The 22577-nt window shown below is 48.3% G+C and overlaps 1 protein-coding gene across 1 annotated transcript in view; it reads left to right on the top strand.

Moving 5' to 3' along the window:
- KATNIP (katanin interacting protein) overlaps nt 1-22577 on the top strand; it is a 117825-nt gene that overhangs the window by 18404 nt on the left and 76844 nt on the right. Inside the window, exons 3-5 of the mRNA XM_049788142.1 lie at nt 213-289; nt 13298-13467; nt 14931-15028. Of these exons, the coding sequence (XP_049644099.1) occupies nt 213-289; nt 13298-13467; nt 14931-15028 (345 nt within the window). The remainder of the gene's footprint in view (nt 1-212; nt 290-13297; nt 13468-14930; nt 15029-22577) is intronic.

The following is a 22577-nucleotide window of genomic DNA, read 5'->3' as shown; positions in this document are numbered from 1 at the left end:
GAACCTCTGGGAATCGAGGGTGCGAGACTGGGGAATGCACTTTCTCCGAGATGCTTGTTAGCAGTTTACATGGAAGACCCACTGGGCCTCCGCTGTCTCTGGGGCCCCAGGTTGCCCGAGTGACTTGCCTGGCCCTGCTCTGTACACATGACAGTGGCCTCAGTGAGGACTCGCTGCGCTGGGCATCACACAGCTCTGTTTTTTCTTTCCAGGTGTACGATAAGGACATGGTGACAGACTTTGATGAGAAGCATGATGAGTATTTAATATTGCTTCAGCAGAGGAACCGGTAAGGTGATGCCACTCGGCTGCAGCTCTTTCTATTAGTCAAAATGCGGACAGATTCTTGGCTTCACATTGGAGAGGGTGTAACACCCCATGCCTGGAGCCTGGGGGTACTGTCCCTCACCAGCTGGGGCCTCTTTATGCCAAGTCCACTGCCTCTTGCCTCGCTGCTTTCATCTGTGGGTTTGCCACAAAAGGCTGCAATTGACAGGGTCTGTCTGTGTGGTCCCAGTAGCTCAGGTAGAGACCTCATGGGCTAACGCAGGCCAACAGAGCCCATGACCTTGTCTCACTACATTCAGGTGGCCGACATGTTATTTAAGGGTCAATGCGGAGAGTGCAAGTGTGGTACAGCCATCTGAAAAGCGAGCAGGGTACAGGTGTGGAACAGCTAGTCTAAAAGGCTAGCAGGGCATAGGGGCAGATGTAACCCACCGAGGTCAAAGTTGAAGTTTGTGTTGGATCAGGACACCTGGGGGGGGGGCAGGGATGGACATTTTAGCAAACATGTGTCCAGTTTCTTGTGGGCCCTTGGGTTGGGAACTTCTCCTTAGCTGGGTCGTAGTACCAGATACCAGGTGAGCTGGGCAGCCTAGAGCTCTCATTTCACAGACCAGTTCTCTTACGGGTCCAAAGCCCAGACCTTTGAACATTGCCAGGAAGCTGGACATCTAGATCTGTGCCCTGAAATCTGAGTGTGAGCATGTGGACAATGACTTCCAACAGAAACATGAAAGGGAGGCCACAAGTCCCTATGTGGGTGAAGTGTCCCTGCCTTCTGGCTGTGAATGAATTCCTTGACCCTCCTCTCCCCCACATCCAGTGATAGCTTGCACTCATGTTTCCAGGCACCCTGACTAGGTACATCCAGTCCAGTGTTCTCAGGGGCAACTCTGCACCCCACTGCCTTCTCCCAGGGGAATCCTCAGACTCTGGGGCTCTGGGCAAGGCAGATGCAGCAGTGAGAGTTCTGATCATCATCAGTGCCACTGGGCCCAATCTTTACTCTGAGATGCCTCTGAACCATGGAGCCCCACTGAATTGTATTTGTGGGACTCATCCATGGCATGTGTTGGTGCTCCTTGGGGCAAATCGCTCTCGTGATCAGGAAGGCACCTACCATCCACACTCCTATCGCAGGCACAGTGGCCACACCACCCATGAGACCCATGTGGTTGTGACACTGGAGGGCATGGAAAGTCCCCAGGTGGGAGCTGGCATGAAGAAGGGAGGCAGCAGGTAGAAGCAGAGAGAAGCTGGTCCAAATGGGAATGCCTGAGGGTCCTGCCAGTCTCAGCCTGTGTGCTGCCCACAAGGCTGGGACCCACCATACAAGCAGAGCCCAGAGCAATGAGCTGGAAACAGCTAACTCCTGTTTTCTGATCTGTTTCCTATGATATTGCTGGGAGGAATCAAGAAGGCAGAAAGCAGGGTGGGAGCAGCCCAGAGGGATGTTGTGGGAACGAGCTGCAGGTTCCATAGAAATAAGTGAGGAAAGGTGCTGAGCTCAATAGTCAGAGCCTGGGTTGTTCATTGGACTGCTATGGGGCAGAGATGGGGGCGGGAAGCAGGCAGGGCAGGATGCTGGCCAGGTGCTCTGTGAGGAGTGTGGCTTTGTTACTTGGCCTATTCAGTGCCTGGGGGAGAAGGTCACTTTGAGAACATAGAGCAGACATTTTGGGAGGGCCAGAAACCCACAGCCACAAGGACCATATTGGATTATAAAATGAAGGTATATAGCCAGGTGTGGACTGGCAACAGGCATAGCTGATTTCAGGTGCTCAAACATGTCATCCAATTTTGTCTTTATCCTGAGTCCCATTTTCTCCTGTTGGATTTATCCTGGCTAACCTTAGGATCCCCACTCTTACTTCCTACCGTGCTGAGTACTGTGAAAGGGGCCACTTCCTGGACTGGCTGGCAGTACTATCCCACTCTACTCCTTGGCTGTCCCACTCAGCTGGGTTGGATAGTCAGTCTATCCCAGACTGCATGAACGAAGGGAGCAGGAGCAAAGCAGTTGGTGGGGGCAGAGGGACTGTTGGGAGATGGGCAGGGTTGCTGGGCCAGCAGAACATGAGCATTCCACACACAGCCCGGACCCCTTGGCACAGCGAGAAGTGCTGTACTTGGGGGGCATGAGGACTTAGCAGTGGAGCAGATTAGGGGGACCCAGGAGAGGAACCGGGAAGGGAGAGGCATGGAGTTGAGCACAACCAACTGGGTCTTAGTGAGCCTGACTCTGCTTCTGGTCTGCAGCCACTGGAGCATCCAGTGTTCTTGGGGGAGGAAGCTGTGGGGATGCCAGGATGGGTGTCCGGCCAGACCTAGGCATTCTGCAATGCTCTTAGGCTTTATAAAAGAGTGTTTAAGGCAGTGTTTAAGAGAATCTTCCAGAAATGCAGTGGGCCTGTTGCCTCAGGAGGAGACCAGCATGCACTGAGATTCCCCCATTTCTGGCCAGTGTCTGAGCTTTGTTCCCGTGATGCCCCATAGAGCCCTAGGTACCCTTGGCCTCTGGAGAGAAGAAGGCAGTCTGGGTGATGGCAGAGGCTCTCCACCACACACTGCCATGGCACAATGGGACAGTCCCCTCTCCGCCTCCCCACCCTCATCTAACTGTACTGAGCGCACGCACACACACACACACACACACACACACACACACACACACACACACACACACACACGAGACTCCCTGGAGGAGACAGGACAGAGCAGCATGGGGGTGCCTGAGCCTCACCTATTTCCTTGTCTCTCTGGCCTCAGGTTAGCTATGCAGTTGGTCGCAGATGGACCTCTCCATCCCTCCCTGCTCAGTGCTGCACCAGGTGGTGAACCTGTCTCTATCTTTATGGTCACCATCAGCTGCACCCACACCCCGAGCTGGTCCCAAAGTCATATTACAGGAATGTCAGCCTCCTTATAGCTAGCTACCCAGGGCTCAGTCAGCTCAGACCAGCCAACCCAGTCAGGAACAGTTGGGGGCAGCTCCCACTTGCTCGGGGCTTGGCTGACTCCTCTCAGCTCTGAGTTCCCTGATTCCAGTGCTCTCACCCCAGTCACTAAACACACTGTGCTCTAAGCCCTGGTGGCTGCTTCCTCTCCTTACATGGGACTCAGCAAGTCAAGGCAAGAGGAATCTGGTGAGTGTGGGGTCTCAGCTTATAGTTTTGCACAAGAAATTAGACGGTTGCTGGAAAAAGTACATTTCAGTCTGGGGTGGTCAAGCAGCTTTTTAGATCTTACTGAGCCAGCCAAGATTCTTTTTTTTTTTTTTCCTCTTTTTTTTTTTTTTTTTTTCTGTTTTCCCTGCCACTTTTATTAGCCAGAGTTTAACATAAATCACCTTACGGTCCAGGTTGCCATAAGTAAGGGTACTTGTGCTAATTAACTCAGAAAAGGTGAAAGGAAAAAGTAAAGTGATTTTACAGTATGACAACTGGTGAGGCTGTCTCACATGTGCCCAGGCTGCCTGCTCCTCACTCTCCAGGACCCCTTGGCCACCTGTTTCAGGCCTGGGCATTGCACTTCCCTCCCTGGGCCACGTGCACACAGGCCAGGGCTGAGACCCACCGAGTGATGAGACCCAGGGAAGGTAGACAAGGGCTGAATGAGGCTGGTCTGGCTGAATCCACCCTACAAGGTACCCCTTCCCTCAAGGCCACCAGAATGTCAAAGCACCCTCAGGGGCAGTAGGGAAGCTCTTTCAGTGACTCTATCCAGAGTTTCAGTAATCAGTTTCCCAACCCCCCACTTTCATCAATCCTTCTCCATCCACTGGGCCCAACCAGGTCACCATCATGGGGACAAGAAAATCCAGAGAGGCTGCATTGGCTGCTGGGGGTGCTCAAATTTTCCACCCACCTGCCAGGTCTCGGGACTCTTGACCCAGGCTCTGGACTTAGGCTCCCCACTGCCTGCCTGTCCCCCGAGACGCCAGGAGTTGGCTCTGGCGAGTACAGCCCTCGCCTTGTTTGGAAACTGTCTCTTAGTGACTTTGTGTTTTCCTTCTGTTTTCTGCCCTTATCCAACAATCAGGCGTCTCCCAGACTGGCAATGATAAGCCTGTAATAAATGCTAGTGCCTCGGTTGTTGGAAAGATGGATGGAGTGGCAGCCAAAGAAACATTTACAAAGCAAACAAAGCAATCCCACGCCAGGCCCACCCCCCTCACGAAACCACCCACTCAGTTTCCCCATTTATCACCTGCTGGGGGGTGGGCACGGAAGACACCAGCATCCAGCTTCGCATTTATCTCCATACCAGTTGTTTTTTGTTTGATTTAGTTATTTTTATTAATAAATGTTAATTGAATCACTGTGAGCTGCACAGTTACAAAATTGTTCATGAGTTTTAGACATACAATGTAAAACACCGATCCCTTCACTAGTGCACATTTCCTGCCACCTTGTCAGCCTATATGGTAGACATTTTTCTTCTCTCTCTCTCTCTCTCTCTCTCTCTCTCTCTCTCTCTCTCTCTCTCTCTCTCTCTCTCTCTCTCTCTCTCTCTCCCTCTCCCTCTCCCTCTCCCTCCCTCTCTTCTTTTCTCTTTTTTCTTTTTAGGCACTATGGTTTGCAATACCTAAGAAGTATCACGCATATCCTTTCAGAGTGATCATTTCCAACTATCATTGTTATAGTGGCCCCTTCTCTGCCTTAATCGCACTCCCCTGCTCTTTCTGGCAAGCTTCCTACCATGGATCAGTCTTCTTGGCCCTCGTCTCTGTTGTCTTTGTGTATTATTACTATATTATGTGTATTTTATATCCATAAATGAATGTGATCATTCTCTGTCTATTCCTCTCCCTTTTACTCATTTCACTCAGCATAATTCTTTCCATACTCATCCAAATATAAGAAAATTTCATGACCTCACTTTTCTTATGGCTGCATAGTATTTCATTGTGTGGCTGGAATGCTGTATTCTACTGATGTATCCTCAGAAGTATCCACTCAGCTGTTCCCTAGGCACTTGGGTTGTTTTCAAATTCTGGCTGTTGTGGCTTAAGGGAACAATAGGAGTGAAGGACTTTTCTTCTTAGTGTTTGGCCCCTAAGGTATATTCTCAGGAGTGATATTGCTGGGTCCTATGGAAGCTCAATTTCCAGTTTTTTTTGAGGAATGCCCCTATTGTTTTTCCCAAAAAGGCTGGGTCAGTCTCCATTCCCACCAGCAGTGAATGAGACACCCTTTCTCTCTACATCTGCACTAGCACTGGTTGTTCTTGTTCTTTGTGATGTGTGCCAGTCTCTGGTATGAATTGTTGTTTTGACTTGCATCTCCCTGATAATTAGTGATTAGAGCATTTTTTAATTGTGCCTTTTGGACATCTGTATTTCTTCTTTGAGTAAATTGTCTATTCATTTCTTCCCATATTTGAATGGAATTAGATGGGTTTTTTTTTTTCTTTGTTAAACTCTACCAGTGCCTTCTATACTTTGCTATCAAATGAGTGTTGAGTGAATAATTTATCCCAGTCTATGGGCAATCTTTGTATCCTGTCATTGTTTCCTTTGAGGTTTAGAATCTTTTAATTTAATATAGCCCTATTTATTTATCTTTGCTTCCACTTGCTTGGTTAGTGGTGTTTCATTTTTGAAAATGCCTTTAGCTTCAATATAATGGAATGTTATGCCTATATTTTCCTCTTTGTACCTTATGTTTTCAGGTCTGATATCTAGGTCTTTAATTCATTTTGATTTTGCTTTTGTGCTTGGCATTAAAGAGAGGTCTGAGTTACTTTTTTGCACGTAGTTGACTGATTTTTTCCAACACCACTGTTGAAGATGCTTTCCTTGCTTCATTTTGTATTTCTTGCCCCTTTTATCAAAGATTAAATAATCATATACCTGAGAATCAGTCCCAGGCTATTCAATATTCAAGTCTATTCCATTGATCTGAAGGTCTGTCTTTATTCCAGTACCATGCTCTTTTAATGACTACTGCTTCATAGTACAGTTTGAAGTTGGGAAAAGTGATGCTTCACATCTTTTTCTGAAGGATTGCTTTTGCTATTTGTGGAGATATGTTGTTCCATATGAATTTCAGGGGTGTTTATTCTATTTCTTTGAAAAACATCATGGGTATCCTTAGAGGATACCTTTTTTTTTTCCTCCTTAGGCCAGACTCTGCTATGATCCAGTGTTACTCCTGGCTCTGCACTCAGGAACCATTTCTGGTGGGCTCCAAGGACCATATTGGAATGCCGGGATCAAACCCCAATCAGTCACATGGTAGGCAATTGCCCTACCCATTGTGCTATCTCTCTAGCTTGGATATGTCTTGAATCTGAACTGTATTTTAGGAAGTATTTCCATTTTGATGATGTTAATCCTCCCAGTCCTTGAGCAGGAAAGGATTTTCATTTTTTGTATACTCTTTTATTTCTTGAAGTACTGTTTCTTTTTTTTGTTTTGTTTTGTTTTTTTGTTTTTTGTTTTTTGGGCCACACCCGGCGTTGCTCAGGGGTGACTCCTGGCTGTCTGCTCAGAAATAGCTCCTGGCAGGCACGGGGGACCATATGGGACACCAGGATTCGAACCAACCACCTTTGGTCCTGGATCGTCTGCTTGCAAGGCAAACGCCGCTGTGCTATCTCTCCGGGCCCTTGAAGTACTGTTTCATAGTTTCCTTTGTACAAGTCTTTCGCCTCTTTGGTTACATTGATTTCAAAGTACTTAAGTTTTCTGATACATTATTGTGGATGAGATTGTTTTATTACTATCACTTTCTTCTTTTTCATTATTATATTTACTATATTAAAAAGTATATAGGAAAGCCATGGACTTTAATGTGTTATTTTGTAGCCTGCCACTTTACTATAAAAATCTATGTTTCTAGATGCTGTAGGATTTTTTAGATATAGTATCATATCATCTGCAAATACTGAGAGCTTGACTTCTTCCTTCCTGTCTGGATTCTCTTGACATCTTTTTCTTGCCTAATTGCCATGTCAAGTACTTCTAGAACTATATTGAATTGAAGTAGTTAAAGTGTGTAACTTTGTCTTGTGCCAGATTTTAGAGGAAAAACTAAAAAAAGTTTTTCCCCATAGAGTATATTGTTTGCCATGGCTTACAGAAAATGACTTTTATTATAAGAAAGTTCCTTCAATTTTCATTTTGTTAAGAGTTTTTATCATGAATGAGTGCTAGATCTTATCAATATCTTTCTCTGCATCTATTGATAACATCATATGATTTTATTTTCTCTGTATCTATTGATAAAATCATATGATTTTTATTTTTCTTTTATTGATAATGGTATATATATATATATATATATATATATATATATATATATATATATATATTATGTTGGTTGACTTGCATGTGTTAAATAATCCTCACATACCCAGGATGAATCCTACTTGGTCATGGTACATGATCTTTTAGATGAATTGTTAGAACCTATTTGCTAGTATTTTGTTGAGGAACTTTGCATTTGCATTTGTGTTTATATTTTTTCTCTTCTTTCTTTCTTTCTTTCTTTCTTTCTTTCTTTCTTTCTTTCTTTCTTTCTTTCTTTCTTTCTTTCTTTCTTTCTTTCTTTCTTCCTTCCTTCCTTCCTTCCTTCCTTCCTTCCTTCCTTCCTTCCTTCCTTCCTTCCTTCCTTCCTTTCTTTCTTTCTTTCTTTCTTTCCTCCTTCCCTCTTTCTCTCTCCCTTTCTCTCTTTCTTTCTTTCGTTTGTTTTTTTTTTTTTTTTTTTTTTTTTTTTTTTTTTTTTTTATGTGTTATCTCTGTTTCTTTTGGTTCAGTGTGATGGTAGCTTCCTAGAAACTATTTAGGAATGTTTCTGTTTCTTCAGTTTCCTGGGTGGGCCCATAAAGGGTTGACAGTAATTCCTCTTTAAAGGTTTGAAATAATTCACTAGTAAATCCATAAGGATCTGGGCTTTTGTTTGGGGGAAGCCTTTTGATTACCATTTCAGTTTCCTCAATAGAAATAGGTCTGTTCCGATATTCCAAGTCTTTTTCTTGGGGGGGGCGGGCGGGGGTTGGGTTACACCCGGCAGTGCTCAGGGGCTACTCCTAACTCTTTGCTCAGAAATCGCTCCTGGCACACACGGGGGACCATATGGAATGCCAGGATTTGAAACCATTGTCCATCCTGGAATGGCTGCATATAAGGCAAATGCCCTGCCACTACTATCTCTTAGACCCCTGTTTTTGTTTTTGTTTTTGGGCCACACCCAATGATGCTCAGGGGTGACTCCTGGCTAGGCACTCAGAAATGGGGGACCATATGGGATGCCGAGGATCGAACCAAGGTCCGTCCTTGATCAGTCGTGTGAAAGATATATGCCCTGCCATTGCACTATCACTCCTGCCCCCTTAAGTCATTTTAGTTTTGCCTTCAGAGGTCACAGTAGTCCAAGAATTTATCCATTTTTTCTAGGTTCTCTCATTTTGTGGCAAAAAGGGTCTTAAAATAAACTCTGACAATCTTTTAAATTTCTATGATGTCTGTTATAACATCCCTCCTTTCATTTCTGATTTGGTTTATTAGGATTTTTCTCTCTTTTTCTTTGTGAGCCTTGCCTAGTAGTTTATCAATGTAGTTTATTCTTTTCAGAGAACTAGCTCTTATTTTCACTGATCTTTTGGATTGTTGTTTGGATTTCCCATTTATTAATTGCTTCCCTGAGTTTTATTATTTCCTTCCTCCTGCCTGCTTTTGGCTTCTTTTGTTGGTTATTTTCCAATTTCTTAAGTTGTATAGTCAAGTTATTTATGTGGGCCCTATCTTCTTTCCTGATGAATGCTTGTAGAGCTATAAACTTTTCTCTTAAAACTGCTTTTGCTGTATTCCACAAATTCAGATATCTCATGTACTCATTCTTTTTTGTTTCTAGAAATCTCTTGACTTTCTGACCCTCTTGTTGTACTATAATGAGCAGGTTAATTTCAGGGGTTAGAGTTTTTATCCATTTCTGTTCATAATACATGTCTGTTTTCAGTGCAACATAGTCTAAAAAATAGATACAATTTCTATGGAGTTATGTTTTGTGGCCCAACATGTGATCTATCTTAGAGAATGTTCCATGTGCATTTGAGGAGAATGTGTATTTGGCTTTGGGGGGATAAAAAGCCCTCTATAGGGGCCGGAGAGGTAGAACAGCGGTAAGGCGTTTGCCTTACATGTGGAAGGTCGCTGGTTCAAATCCCGGCATCCCACATGGTCCCCCGAGCCTGCCGGGAGTGATTTCTGAGTGTAGAGCCAGGAATAACCCCTGAGCGTTGCTGGGTGTGACCCAAAAACAAAAAATCAAAACAAGAAAAACAAACAAGCAAAAAAGCCCTATATATTACTAATCCCCTCTCTTTCATTTCAATCTTAAAAGCCAGTATTTCTTTGTTGAGCTTGAATCTGGTCTAAGCAAGGTGATAGAGCAGTGTCGTAGTCTCCAATTAATATTGTGCTGCTATCTATGTTTTTCTTCAAGTTTATTAACAGTTGTTTCAAATTTTTTCTGGGTAGATATGTGTTTAGGAATGTGAGTTCTTTATAGTGTACATGTTTCTTGATTATTAAGAAATGACCCTCCAGTCTTTATAAACTTTTTGAACCTGAAGTCCATATCTTCTGATACTCATCTGGCCACCCCAGCCTTTTTGTTTGTTTTTGGACTACACCTGGTGGCACTTAGACTTTACTCCTGGCTCTGCATTCAGAAATTACTCTCAGCAGGCTCAGGGGATCATGTGGAATGCCAGGGATTGAACTCAGGTCAGCTATGTGCAAGGTAAATGCCCTACCGATTGCTGTGCTGTCACTCCGGCCCCCCACCCCAGCCTTTATAAGAGAGTTGTTTTCTTGAAGACTTATCTTCCAACTTTTGAATTTATTGTGTTTTCTCTGACTATTCAAATGTGTTTCTCTCAGAGAGCAGACTGTTGGATTCAATTTTTAAATCCGTTTGCCACTCTGTGCCTTTTAACTGATGCATTTAGAACATTGACATTGAGAGATTAATGTCATGGAGTTTTATGCCATCTTTCTGTGGAAGTTTGGTATGTTTGTGGATTTTGTCTTGTCTTAAAATAGACTATTTAGTTCTTCTTTTAAAGTTGGTTTTGAATCTATAAAGTTCCCGAGCTGTTGTTTATCTGTGAAGTTGTATATCATTCCTACAAATCTAAATTAGAGTCCACCTGGGTAAAGTATTCTTGGTAAGGCATTTGTTTTATTCAGTTTTTTTTTGTTTTTTTGTTTTTTTGCTTTTCATTATAACCCTCACTGCCTTCAGGCCTAGAGGGTTTCTTTTGGAAAATCTGTTGTAATTCTTTTTTTCTTTTTTTTTTTTGAGCCTTAACTGGCAGTGCTCAGAGGTTACTCCTAGCTCTGAATTCTGAATTACTGTTAGTGGTTCTCAGGAGACCATATGGGATGCTGAGGCTCAAATTTCGGTTAGCTCCATGTAAGGTGAAAGACTTACTCACTGTGTTATCTCTTCTACTCCATGCTGTAATTCTTTTTTGTTGTTTTTTTTGTTTTGTTGGTTTTGGTTTTGGTTTTTAGGTCACACCCGGCAGTGCTCAGGGATCACTCCTGCCTGGCTCTATGCTCAGAAATCACTCCTGGCAGGCTCAGGGGACCATATGGGATGCCGGGATTCAAACCACCGTCTTTCTGCATGCAAGGCAAATGCCCTACCTCCATACTATCTCTCCGTTCCGCCCCCCCCCCCATGCTGTAATACTTGTGGATGCTTTTTTGTATGGTATTTTCCTCTTTGATCATGCTGCTTTCAGTATTCTCTTTATCTGTGGTTTTCATCGTTGATTATTATGTGTCTGGGTGTATTTTTATTTGGATATCTTTTAGCCGGTATCCTTTGAGTCCCAGGATGTGGATACATGTGCTCACAGCTCTGGAACTTCTCAACAATGTTGTCTTTGACTATTGCTTCTTTACAGGGGTTTTCTTTCTAGCTCTCTGAAATCCCAGTGATTCCTTTGTTGTTCCTCTCAAATTCACCCCACAGTTCTCGTGTTATCATTTCATTCATTTTAAGACATCTTCTTCTTTTGTCTAGAGGTGTTAATCAGCTCATCTTTGCGTTTACCGATTCTGTGCTCAACAGCTATTACTCTGCTGGTGAGTTTTTCATTTCACAACCCAAATTTTAAAGTTCTGTCATTTCTGTTTGAATTTTTCTCATTCCTTTTGTCAATTCTCTTGAGACTTATAGGCTGTTCCTTTTTTTTTTTTTTTTTAAGTTACTTGAACATCCTCAATATTTCCTCTTTAGAGTCCTTTGTTATTTAGGTAGTTGATATTGGTTGGGTGTTCAGGGCTACCATCTTCACTCACTACATGCGGTGAGGTTCTGTGTTGCTCACCTTTTGTGACCTTGCAGTCTGAGGGGTTTCTTTTGTATTGGATAACTAAGTGATTAGAATAAATTCTCAGCTGGAGCAAAGCCAAGAGGTATTGTTCTTCTTGTACCTGCTGACCTGGAAGTGAAATGCTTCTGAGTCATATAAAGGACCCCATGTCACTCTGACTCAGTTTCTTGGGAGTGTGTCCTTCCTTTTTTTCCTTCCTACCTTCTCTTCTTTCCTTCCTTCATTTCTTCTTTCCTTTTCAATCCTTCTCTTTTTTTTTCTTTCTTTCCTGCTTTTGGAACACAATGGATAATGCTCAGTTGCATTATGTTGCTTGCTTCTCAGGGGTTGAGGGCTCACTCCTGGTGATGCTCAGGGGACCCTGTGGGGCTGGAGAGTGAACCTAGACCTCCCTTGAGCAAAGCCTGCACTCATACTGCTGAACCATCTGTTCATTTCCCGTGTCAGCCCTTAATGCCAGGCATTGGCAATGAGGGCCTCAGGTAGGATGTGTGAGGTGAGGACACACCCCATCCCTATCTGTTTCCCCAGGAACCACAGGGAAGAGTTGGGTGCTTGCAACAAACAGCTCTTTGAGAAACAGAATTTCTGAGTCAACAGAGTCTAAGAATTCTGTAGACGTTGTGACTGATATTTTAAAATATGCCCTTTGCTAACTTGGTGAGAACTTTCATGTTACTTGGTGAGGCCATGTGTCATCAGTGACCTGTGGCCTCTGTGTCTCATCCTGCAAGTAATCTTTTTCTTTTTTTTTTTTTTTTTTTACTTTTGGCCACACCTAATGGTGCTCAGGTGTTACTCCCAGCTCTGCTCTCAAGAATCATATCTAAGGGCTTCCCACACCCCAGAAAAAAAAAAAAAAAAAAGAATCACTTCTGGTGGTTGCAGGGAACTGATTATATGAGATGCTGGGGAATAAACCCAAGGTTAGCCATGTGCAAGGCAAGTGTCTTACCTGCTGTACTCCCTCTCTGGCCCTCAATAAATCATCTTGAGTCAGGTTTTTGTGTCAGTACACTGGAGGGTTTAGTGTTTAATGGCAATGGTGCTAGGAGAAAAGGATCCCATGTACCATTCAGGGCAATGTAGTGCCCAAGTGTGAGATCAAGCTTCAGAGAAAGCTCCACACAAGTTCAGTCAGGTGATGCTCCTGCCTGAGTATCATCATCAGGTGGTTAGTTTGCAATCAGGGATCACCCCGGTATCACTTCCAGTGGCCTCTGGTCATGCAGTAAGTTCCAAGAGAGGAGAGCATGTGCCAGCAAACAAGTTTGTTTATTGCAATGAATAAAAAAACTGCCCAGTGTGAGGAAGGACAGTTGCTTTCTGATTTCAGATCTGCCTCTGTGCAAAGCCTTTGTTCGGGCACCCACCCCTAAAATAAACCATGGATTCTGGTCCATTAAACAAAGGGCCACCAGCACCCAAAAGGGCACCAGCTGCCCTTCCCCTCCACAGAAAGGGCTTCCCTCTGCTAAGGGAAACACTTGTATGCAGAGGTGCCCCTGTGACAGTCTCCCCATGTGTGCGATTCCTGTGATGGTCTCCCGGAGTGTGCTGGTGGGAAGCTGCCTCCCCCTGCTGCCCTAATTAGAGACATTTGGGGGCTGAGGTGGGCCAACAACCCCTGAATTGAGCAGAGACTCTTGGTCCAAAGGATCCTGAAGCATCTGAAGTCCAAGGACCCAGTACAGCTGCGGCTGGAGCACCTGGAACAAGGCTTCTCCGTTTACGTCAACGGCGCCAACTCTGAGCTGCGGGCAGCGCCTCGCAAAGCTGTTCACCCTGACCTGACAAGAAGTGCCTCCCATGCTGAAGGGACCCACGGTGAGCCACACCACCCTAGGGTCACAGGGATGGGTCGGGATTCATGGCCACAGCACTATGCATGTGCCCAGGTACCCTCTGCAAAGTCCCATTTTCCCCTCTTCTCAGATCCAGGAAGCAAGAGAGTAAAGGCCTTTGTGGTCTCCTTGAGCAGATAATTGGCCCCTATGGCTGAGGCTGAGGCACAAGGGCAGACCCCATGTATGATACCTCCAAACATGACTCTGGAAGGTGGACACACAGGGCAGCGTTGGCCTGTGCCCAGCTGCCACTGCCATTGATTGTGAGCTTCCCTGCATGACCCTTGGGGCAGACCATGCATCTCTCTAGTCCTTGATTTGATCATCTTTATAACGGGAGAGTTGGGGCCAGAGTTAAGGTACTTGCTGAACACGCACCTGACTTAGCCTCAATTCCCAACCCCAACGTCATGGGCGCAGCCCTGGAGGTCCCTAAGATCCCCAAGCTAGGAAGTCTAAAGCAGCTGGTCATCCTCTGAACTCGTGCTTGGCCAAGACTTGTTGGTGGGGCTCAGGACCCTCTGATTATCACTTGGCAGGACCCCAAAATATAAATGATTGACGAGTGAATAAAATCATAAGGAGCATCCAGAATGCCTGCTTTCAGGGTGTGGGGCCTTTCCAGACAAACTGCAGGTTTAAGGTCAGTGAGCTCCTGGGTCAGCATGGTGGGTTTGACCAGCTCAGCCCCTTTTTACTACTTAGAACTCAGCCACTGTGGCTGGGACCTTTGACTTTCTCTCTGTAAAGTGGGGAAACTTAGGACCACCTTGCCATGTATGGGAATGGCAGGATGAGGAAGATAGAGTGTCTGATGCAGGAGATTATGGCACTGTGCATCTGTGAACTGTTGACTCAAAGGATCCAAGCCTGGAATTCTCAGTTCAATCAGAAACACTGAAGATAGTGGTACCCAAACCTTCCCCCTCCAGTGGGTGTCTACATTCCTCTAAGTTTAGATAAGAGCTTCTTAGTCCAAGGCTGAGAGGAAGAGTGGGGTCATTCCTAGTCCCAGGGCTGCAAGGGGAGTGGAGTCACTCCTGTGCTGAGAGTGCGGTCATTCCTAACCCCTGCTGATGGGAAAGTGATGTCACTCAGCCTTTCCTAATTTGGGGCCTTCTCTGCTCTATGGAAGCTCAGGCCTTTGTTGTTCCAGGTTGAAGCTGGTCTGTGTCAGAGTCTCTGTCCTGCCCCACCCTCCCGGGTTCTCTTATCCCCAAACTTCTCTCCCCTCTCCTTTAGATGTGCCCATTGCCCTGCTGTTTCCCTGCTGCTTCCTTCCACCCTCAGTCTGTGCTATCACAGTTTGTGGGGTTATGGTAACTCATTGAGTCCAGCTACTGGGCCTGTGGTTTGATCTGGTGCATGCGCCAGGCTGTGGGTGGCCTCTGTGCCTGAAATCTCTTAGCAGCTGGCATGGCCTCACCCCTGCCTTCTATTCAGATTCTGGACGGAGGAGCCTGTCCCGAGAAGGAGAAGAAGCACTGAGACTCAGCTCACGGACCGCCCCTGGCAAAGTCCAGCGCCGAGGATGGCACCAGGTCTGGAACTACCCCCCCCCCCAGCTGTGTTCACAAGGGCTTTTGATGAAGGAGGGTCTTGTTGAGATGAGACATGAGGGTTCAGGACACTCTGGGCAGATGCTGGGCATGACTGAGCACTGCAACCACATTAATCTGACTCCAGAAAGGGTGACCCTCTCTCGTGGTCCTCCCCTGCAGGATAGGGGCATCACAGATGAAACCTCTCATGTCCACTATAGTACCTCCTCATGTGCTCAGATCAGTGGTTTGGGGGTGCTCCCAGCCCCATGTCAGATGTGGCTTTCAGGCCTGGTCTTCGGCATGTGATATCAGGATGGAGATGCCACAGAGCTGCCCTGGATGCCAATGAGGGCCGGGCAATAGTTGCCTATGTTTGGTGTAGCCTCTGGGCTGGTCAAGCCACCACTTAGCTCCCACAGGCCTGCAGGCTCCCTTCTAGCTTCCCTCTGTCAGATGCCCAGGTGCCGCCTACAGAAAGCCCTGGAATCCTTCCTGGGTAAAAGCCTGGCCACAGCTCAGGCCTCTGCTCTTGAGTCTGTGCTTACAGCCGTGTCTATGTCTACTTTAGAATACAGGGCTCAGGGCTCAGGCCTCGGCCCCAGCTGGGGAGTTAATATATGGACCCCCATCTGTGGTCACTCTTTTCTCTGCCACCTCATATTAATCTATAAGGCCCATGGGTGTGGGGGTCCTTGTGGGGCCCTGGTGAAGCTGCTCAGAGCCACATAAGGTGAGAGACAGGCTGGATTGGACAGTGGGACTTATTGGGGGGGGGGGGTCTCCTCAGTGCCGTGAGCACCTATGTAAACCCTCCCTCCTCCCACTTATGATGCTATGTGCGCACACACACCCCAACACCCCTCTGTCCCTCTGTGTTTCATGTGCCTTTTGTTATCAGGAGCCACAGTTGCTTTTTGCACTTGATTTTGCAGCTGGCCCCAGAGCCTGTGCAATTTAAGGGACTTGGCCCCAATTAATTAGCATCATCCCTCTGCGCTCCCCGTGGCCTGCACTTCACAGGCCCTGATCACGGCTCATTTCCTGGCCTCCTGGTGCTATGAAGCAGTAATTGTCCTTCTGCACCAGCCAGTCAGAGGTCAGCCAGGCGCCTCATAGCAGCGACCACGAGGCTCTTTCCAGCAGAAGGTGCAGAAGGCCTAGAGGCTGAGACTCCTGAATTCTGGGACTTCTGAGCTGAGCTCCAGGGTAGCATCCAGCCTTCCCGCACCCCCTTATCAGGAGAGCTTGCCTGAGACATGGGGGTATCTGGAATCCAGAAACATGTTTCTTTGGCTATAGTCTAAGAAACCAGGATGCAGCTGCTGTAGCTACTGGCCACAGTCTGCCCTCGGATGGGAAGGGGGGGCATTGTAGGCAAGTCCTGGCCTCACCCCTGTTTCCCATTCCCCACATTGTCCCTTATGAGACCCTTGATCAGCTGCCACCCAAGTCACATCCAGGTAGTCCTAGAAGGGAGTCTAGGGAACAGGGTCTTGCTTTCTGGCCACCACTGAACAGAAAAGTTCCTAGGAGCAGAATTAGGGCTATTCTCTGCTGGAGAGGATACAGGCCCCAGGGAATCCCGAGTGGTGCAGTACAAGCAGTGGCCGGGCTCAACACCTGTTGGAAAGAACATTGTTGTGGCTTCACATCAAAGGTTAAAAGAAGCCCAGCCCAGTGCCACATTCCAGTTCAAGTGATTTCACACATTTAAAACATATCTAGATTTCTTTTGCCCTGGAACCCTGGCAAGGTCGGGCCCATCTCACACCAGGTTCCATTCCCCAGCTGGAGCCCAGCAACTGCCTGTTCCCGGATACTGCTACTCATTCCTCCTTCAGGCCCTGACCCTCTTTGGAGCCACAGCAGGGCGGTGTCTGATCTATTGGCTCCCACCCGAGCCAGCTGCCCTCCATTTCTCACTGGTTCATTGGTGTGTGCTCCCTGCAGCAGGTCAGGTCTTGTACTCCAGAGCAGACTCCACAAGGTCGTGAGCTGTGGGTCCACAGTTAGCACAGTGCTTGTGTATCATATGGTTTGTTGGCAGGACCATTTTGAATACTCTTGTGGGTAGGGGCCCTGGTGTTCCCAAGAAAGGCCTGTGCTCTGTCTTCAGCTGCCCAGAACTTTGGTCGGTTCTGGAGAAGTAGCTTGGCTCCATGCACACATCTGTTCCTGTCAACAGGCCTGGAATGGAGCCTGTCTCATAGTGGCATTCTGAAAGGGCACCAGCCAGTATTGCAGAGAGCAGGGCACCATGGGGTACAGAGGAGAAGCAGCCAGTCCAGGGGAGACAGAAACAGAGTCCAGGAGGTGGTCCAGGGGAGACACAGATAGTCCAGGCATAGTCTAGGGACCCTGACATTTGGAGTCTCACTCTAGTCCAAAATGTCCCTCCTGGCTCTTCCTCTTTCCCTCATCAGCTCAGGTCCTTTCACCTAGCACCTGTGAGATTCTGAGATAGTTACTCCTGCAAGAGAACCAATCTCGGGAGACAATTGGAGTCTCCCTTATAGGGCACAGCCAGGGCAATGCAAGTGGGAACTGCCTGACCAGGACACTGCAGAGGGTATGAGTCTAGGCACAGGCCTGAAGCAGGTGCACAGCTGTGAAGAGGCTACTGGGTGGCTGGGACATTCCACGGAGGGATTTGCATTTCATTTTTTTACTGATGTTATTTTGGGGAACTTGGGGCCACAGATGGCTGTACTTGGGGGTAGTCCTGCTGTGTGCTCAGGAAAGTGCCAAAGGTGAAACTGCCTCCCCCTCCTCCGGGAAAACTAGTACTTAGTCTGCTTAGTTTCTGCTCCAGCCTCCTGTTTTTTTTCAACCGTGAAGACTCCCTGGAGAGTTTCCAGGTAATTGTGTGGAGGGACTCTCTTGCCCTGCAAAGGGCTGGCTGCTGCAGTAGGAGATGTCTCTGATGGACTGGTAGAAGCAGGGCTAGTCAGCCCAGGATCCTTCACTTATTCTTTCCTGACTTGTCACCATGATGCTGTCCCCGGGCTGGGCCATTTCTTTATCCTTGAGTGATTACAAGCTGAAATTTTCTAGACACCGTTCAGATCTCTGCTGGTCTTTGTGCTTGCTGGGCATGGTCTGGGCTGCAGGTCAGTCTGGCTGGGTCACGTGCCTGCCACAGTTTAGCCAGGTCAGAGGCACCAGGCATCACTCTTTTAAGCTGCCCTGATGCTGTCCCTAAGGACACTGTCCTGATCTAGCTCTGCCTGTGTTAGAAGGAAAGAGACCAGCTGCATTCCTTCATGCCAGGAGGCCAGCTTCAACTTCCCATGAGGGGACAGACTTGGGGTCATGGGTGTGAGAGGAAGGCAGCCCCTGACCTTCTCATGGGCTCTCTGCCCCAGAGGTCGCCTTCTTGGACAGCAATAAAAGCAGTGAGGCCCCAAAGACCTCATGTGGTCAGGTGGCCAGTGCTGCCAGCTCAGGAAATGGACCACAGCATTGCCCAGTCCTTTGGGACAGTTGGGTTATCTGATCCCTTGTTGTTCACAGTGGCCATAACAGAGCAACAGGAATCCTGAGGGTGGGGGAGTTTTATAGGGGAGGGGTTTCAACCCACCCTATCCAGCACAAAACATCCCCTCTGACTTCCTGGCAGCCCTCACAGAGGAGCAGACAACATGGTAGGGAGCAGCAGGAGGCTCGGCTGACCCCTCTTATCTGGCTGCTTCAGGTACAGAATCCAGGGATCCAGGGCCAGAGGCTGCAGTGCTGTCCCGTTCCAGTCGGGAGAACCAGTGCCTACCTGGCAAGCCTGTGGGCTTGGGGGTTAGAGGCGAGGCTTATGCTAGGCAAGCATCCGCTGTCCCTGTGGGCCGGGCGGGAGGTGATAAATGGGCCTTGCTGGCGCTGTCCTTTCTCCCCCACCATTCACGGCCTTAGATCTTGCTGCCGCCGTCGGCGGATGAAGATTTATGGCTTCCTCAGCCTTGTAATCCTTGGGTGGACAGCAGCCTAATCAACAGAGCCGTCGTTTGCCAAAACGCTGTCAGCTCCGATGAGCGTCATCAGCTCCCAGCATTAAATTGGTAGTGAAGGGATTGGCCTTCCAGCAATTTACTGCGGGTGGGCTTGCCTTAAAGGTCCTGAGGGCAAGTTCTGCACAATTATTACAGAAGCCGTTTTGCGCTCTCTCAGCTGCTTATCAGCTCCTGGGTGAGCCCCCTTAAACACCTCTAGGAAATGTGAAATATAGGTAGAGGGGGGGCTCGCCTTTTGTTTTCATCTTGGTCTTTAAAGCCTTCCTTGGTGAGGACAGTAAATGAGACACTCAGGAGAGCACCAGCCTTCCCCAGTGACCTTGCCTCTCTGGCTGTCTGGAAGCCCACTGTGCAACCGAGTCCCCAGCTGCCCTGCCTGTGTGTGACCAATGCTCTTGCCTCTAGAGGGCGCCATTTCCCCATCATGCTGCCTGCACCACCTCCAGGCAGCCCTGGCCTGGCAGCTCCCTCCTCCTGACAGAACCCAGAACAGTGGAGAAGAGTGGGGAGACACACCCAGTTAAGGGCCCTCCCTCAAGTCTGAGAGCGACCGGGTAGACCAGGTGGCCGTGGGCTGTGGGTGGGAATGTGGGTACAGGAGATGGAGGTTGCACTGCGCTTTGTAGCCTCATCCTGCTGGGGTCTGCGTGGTTGATCCAGCAGACAACAGAGGTGCTGCTTCGAAATGGGGAGTTAAATGCCTGCCAGGAGCTTGCCAAGAGCCAGGGTATCACACTGCAGAGAGCCCATGCCCCAACTGGGTAGTAGCCAACCGAAGGCACATTGGGGTGGTGGGCGTCTCTGTGGGTGGGTAGCCACAGAAGTACCTCTCTGGGCAGATGGACGGGCTGTTTATTCCTGTTCCAGTCCCACTCTACACAGAGCGCTGACTTTGGCACCTGTGACTTCAGGAATACCTTCTCTCCTGAGCACTTGTTCCTTTCTGCTTTATAGCAGTTCAATCTCTGTTGTTGTTGTGCCGCTGCCTGCTTGCAGTGTTTACATGTATGCTGTTGACTGGGTCAGCTGTGGAGCTCATTGCGGGGCTGGGAACCCCAGTTTTCAGTTATACCCACCGTGGTTGGTGCTCACACACTCTCGGGACCACTCTCAGTACAGTGCTTACCTTTTCCTGACACTCAACTCACCTCCTCCTGACATTCAGACAGCAGAACCCCCAGTGCTGCATTTATCAGACATTGAATTTACCATCTCAGGTGGCAAGGCATGTGCAAGGCGGTCTCTCAGCCACCTCTTGGGCCCCTGGCTCTGTTCTTCTCTGGCTGCTTCTAGACTTCTGTGTGCATCCAGTGCCCGGTCAGGACCTGCGACCTACTGCGGGAGGAAGGAAAGAGGGAGGGAGGGACTGACTGACTTACTGAATGAATGAGTGAGTGAGTGATGAGTGATGACTGAGTGAGTGCCTCAGTGCCTGCTGTTGGCAAGCCTCCAGGTTTTAGTGAGGAGCAAATATGGGAAGCTCCTGGGGGACAGGGGTGCAGAGCTGCAGGGATGGCCCCAGGCTCTCCTTGTCAGCAGCAAGCAGCATGGCCACAAACCCCAACAAAGAGCCAGCTTCATGCAGGGCTCAGTGACTCAATGACCCTGGACTCACCTCTCTGTTGTTTTGATTTTGGGCCACACCAGTTGTACTTATATACTCAGGAATCACACCTCGGGAGGAATCTCTACTCAGGGACGATCTATGGGGCTGGAGATGGAAATGGAATCAGGTCGGACATGTGTGAGGCAGGCACCCTGCCTGCTGTCCTGTCACTCTGGCCCACAGGCTTATCTTTGTTTCCACTCTGCTTTGCTGTGTCCTGTGAGGTGATACCAGAAAGGAACAAGTGCTCAGGGGAGAACCTCAGAACTCCCCAATTAGCCCCCTCTCCTGCCCACTAGCTCCTAACCTAACCATTCCTGGGCCCTGTACTCCCCAACTTGGTCTTAGGTACTCCCCCTGAAGTCTTAGGGCAGGGAGGGGGAGGATTTACCCTGGACAGACTTGGGATTCTGGACAGGTAGAAGCCACACCCCACCCTCATCAGGCCTCACCCCGCTCAGGCTTCTGGTGTCCTGTGGAAATCCAGCCTGATCCCTGGGACTGACAGGCCTGAAAGTCTGTTTCTCTGACTCTGGTGCTGCAGAGGGAAGTGAGGCCTTCAGCCTCCTTTTCTAGACAGTAAAGCTGAACCCCTGCAGGAGTGAGGCTGGGTCTAACCCACCCCCATCCTCACACATACACCCTACCCACCCTGCCACCAGACTCTTTTCCTTCTGTCTCTGTAGACCTGAAGGATTCTGGGCAAAAAGGAGAGGGAAGCCTGTTTCTCTACCCACCTGGCCTGAAACACAAATGCATGCAGAGGTGTAAGGAGGGGTAGAGGGATGTCCATGTGAGGCTCTGCCACCCAGTCCCAGATGCAGGAGCCCCAAAACCAGGCGCTGTGAGGCCAAGACAGAGAAAAGGGTCCCAAAACTGCACAGCCTATTGCCTGTACCTTAGAACTCTCCTCAGCTCCTGGTCCAGTGGGTTGCTCCTGAACCTGGTCCAGTCTCACACGTCTCTCCAAGAGCTTGTCTTAGAACCATTGACAGCCCAGCCTCTGCCTCCTGTATGTGAGAGATTTTCAGCAGTTCTTTCATTTCCCTTGTCCAAAAGCTTCTGTGAATCCAGCCTGGGCACAGTCCTCTTCTTGGCTATGAACAGGAACCCCAGGGGCCCACCAAGTCTGTTGGGGTCACAGGACTAGTGACAGTGGGACAGGTGCCTTGTGACAGGAACTGTCCCTGCTTTGAGCAAGGCCCCAGATCCATATTGTCTGCTGCCTCAGCTTCCCCTGAGCTGTTGTGAGGATGCCAGGAGCAAATATACTTCACATTCAGTGATGTGGAAATGAGGGTGGAGTAGGCCTGGCCAATAAAGAGTTTTCACTGACCCCACTAATGTTTCTCGTCATCAAGGTAACAGGAACTATCTGAGTTTGGGGGAGCTGTGTGTCACCCGTGAGGGTGGGCTGAGGCTAGGGGCACACTCCACTCTAACCTCTCAGAGGGGGTCACTGAGAAGGTTCTGGCTCTCGGGCCCAGGCTGCATCTACCACTGGACCATCCTTAGCATATGGCTTACTCTCTGTGCCCCAAAGTGGCTACATCTATTGAATGCCCCAAATCCCATCTATAGTCCAGCAATCAAAGGGCAGAGGTAAAAGGTAAAGAGTAGCAGGTGGAAGGAAAAGTACAGGGAAAAAAGAAGGGTGGGGAGCGGGGAGGGTATACTGGGCAGAGAACAGGGCCCTTATCATTCATCCTTCTGTAAGGGACTGGACTGACTGTGAACTAGGGGAAAAGACCCAGTGTGGACTCCAGAGATGGAGGCTGAACTGAGAGTGAACTGGGGAGGTGGACTGGTGTGATGGAGAGGAAGTGGTCACAGGCAGTAGGGACAGTGAGAGTTGATATGACCATTGGCTGGACACACCCTGAAGTGGGACAGTGAGGGACAATGTGGCCCAGCTGGTAGACACAACCTGTGGCATGGT

The sequence above is a fragment of the Suncus etruscus genome, chromosome 15 (assembly GCF_024139225.1).
Source record: "Suncus etruscus isolate mSunEtr1 chromosome 15, mSunEtr1.pri.cur, whole genome shotgun sequence".
NCBI classification, from domain to species: Eukaryota; Metazoa; Chordata; class Mammalia; order Eulipotyphla; family Soricidae; genus Suncus; species Suncus etruscus.
Note: the sequence above shows the minus strand (reverse complement) of the source record. Positions and strands in the feature narration are given on the sequence as shown.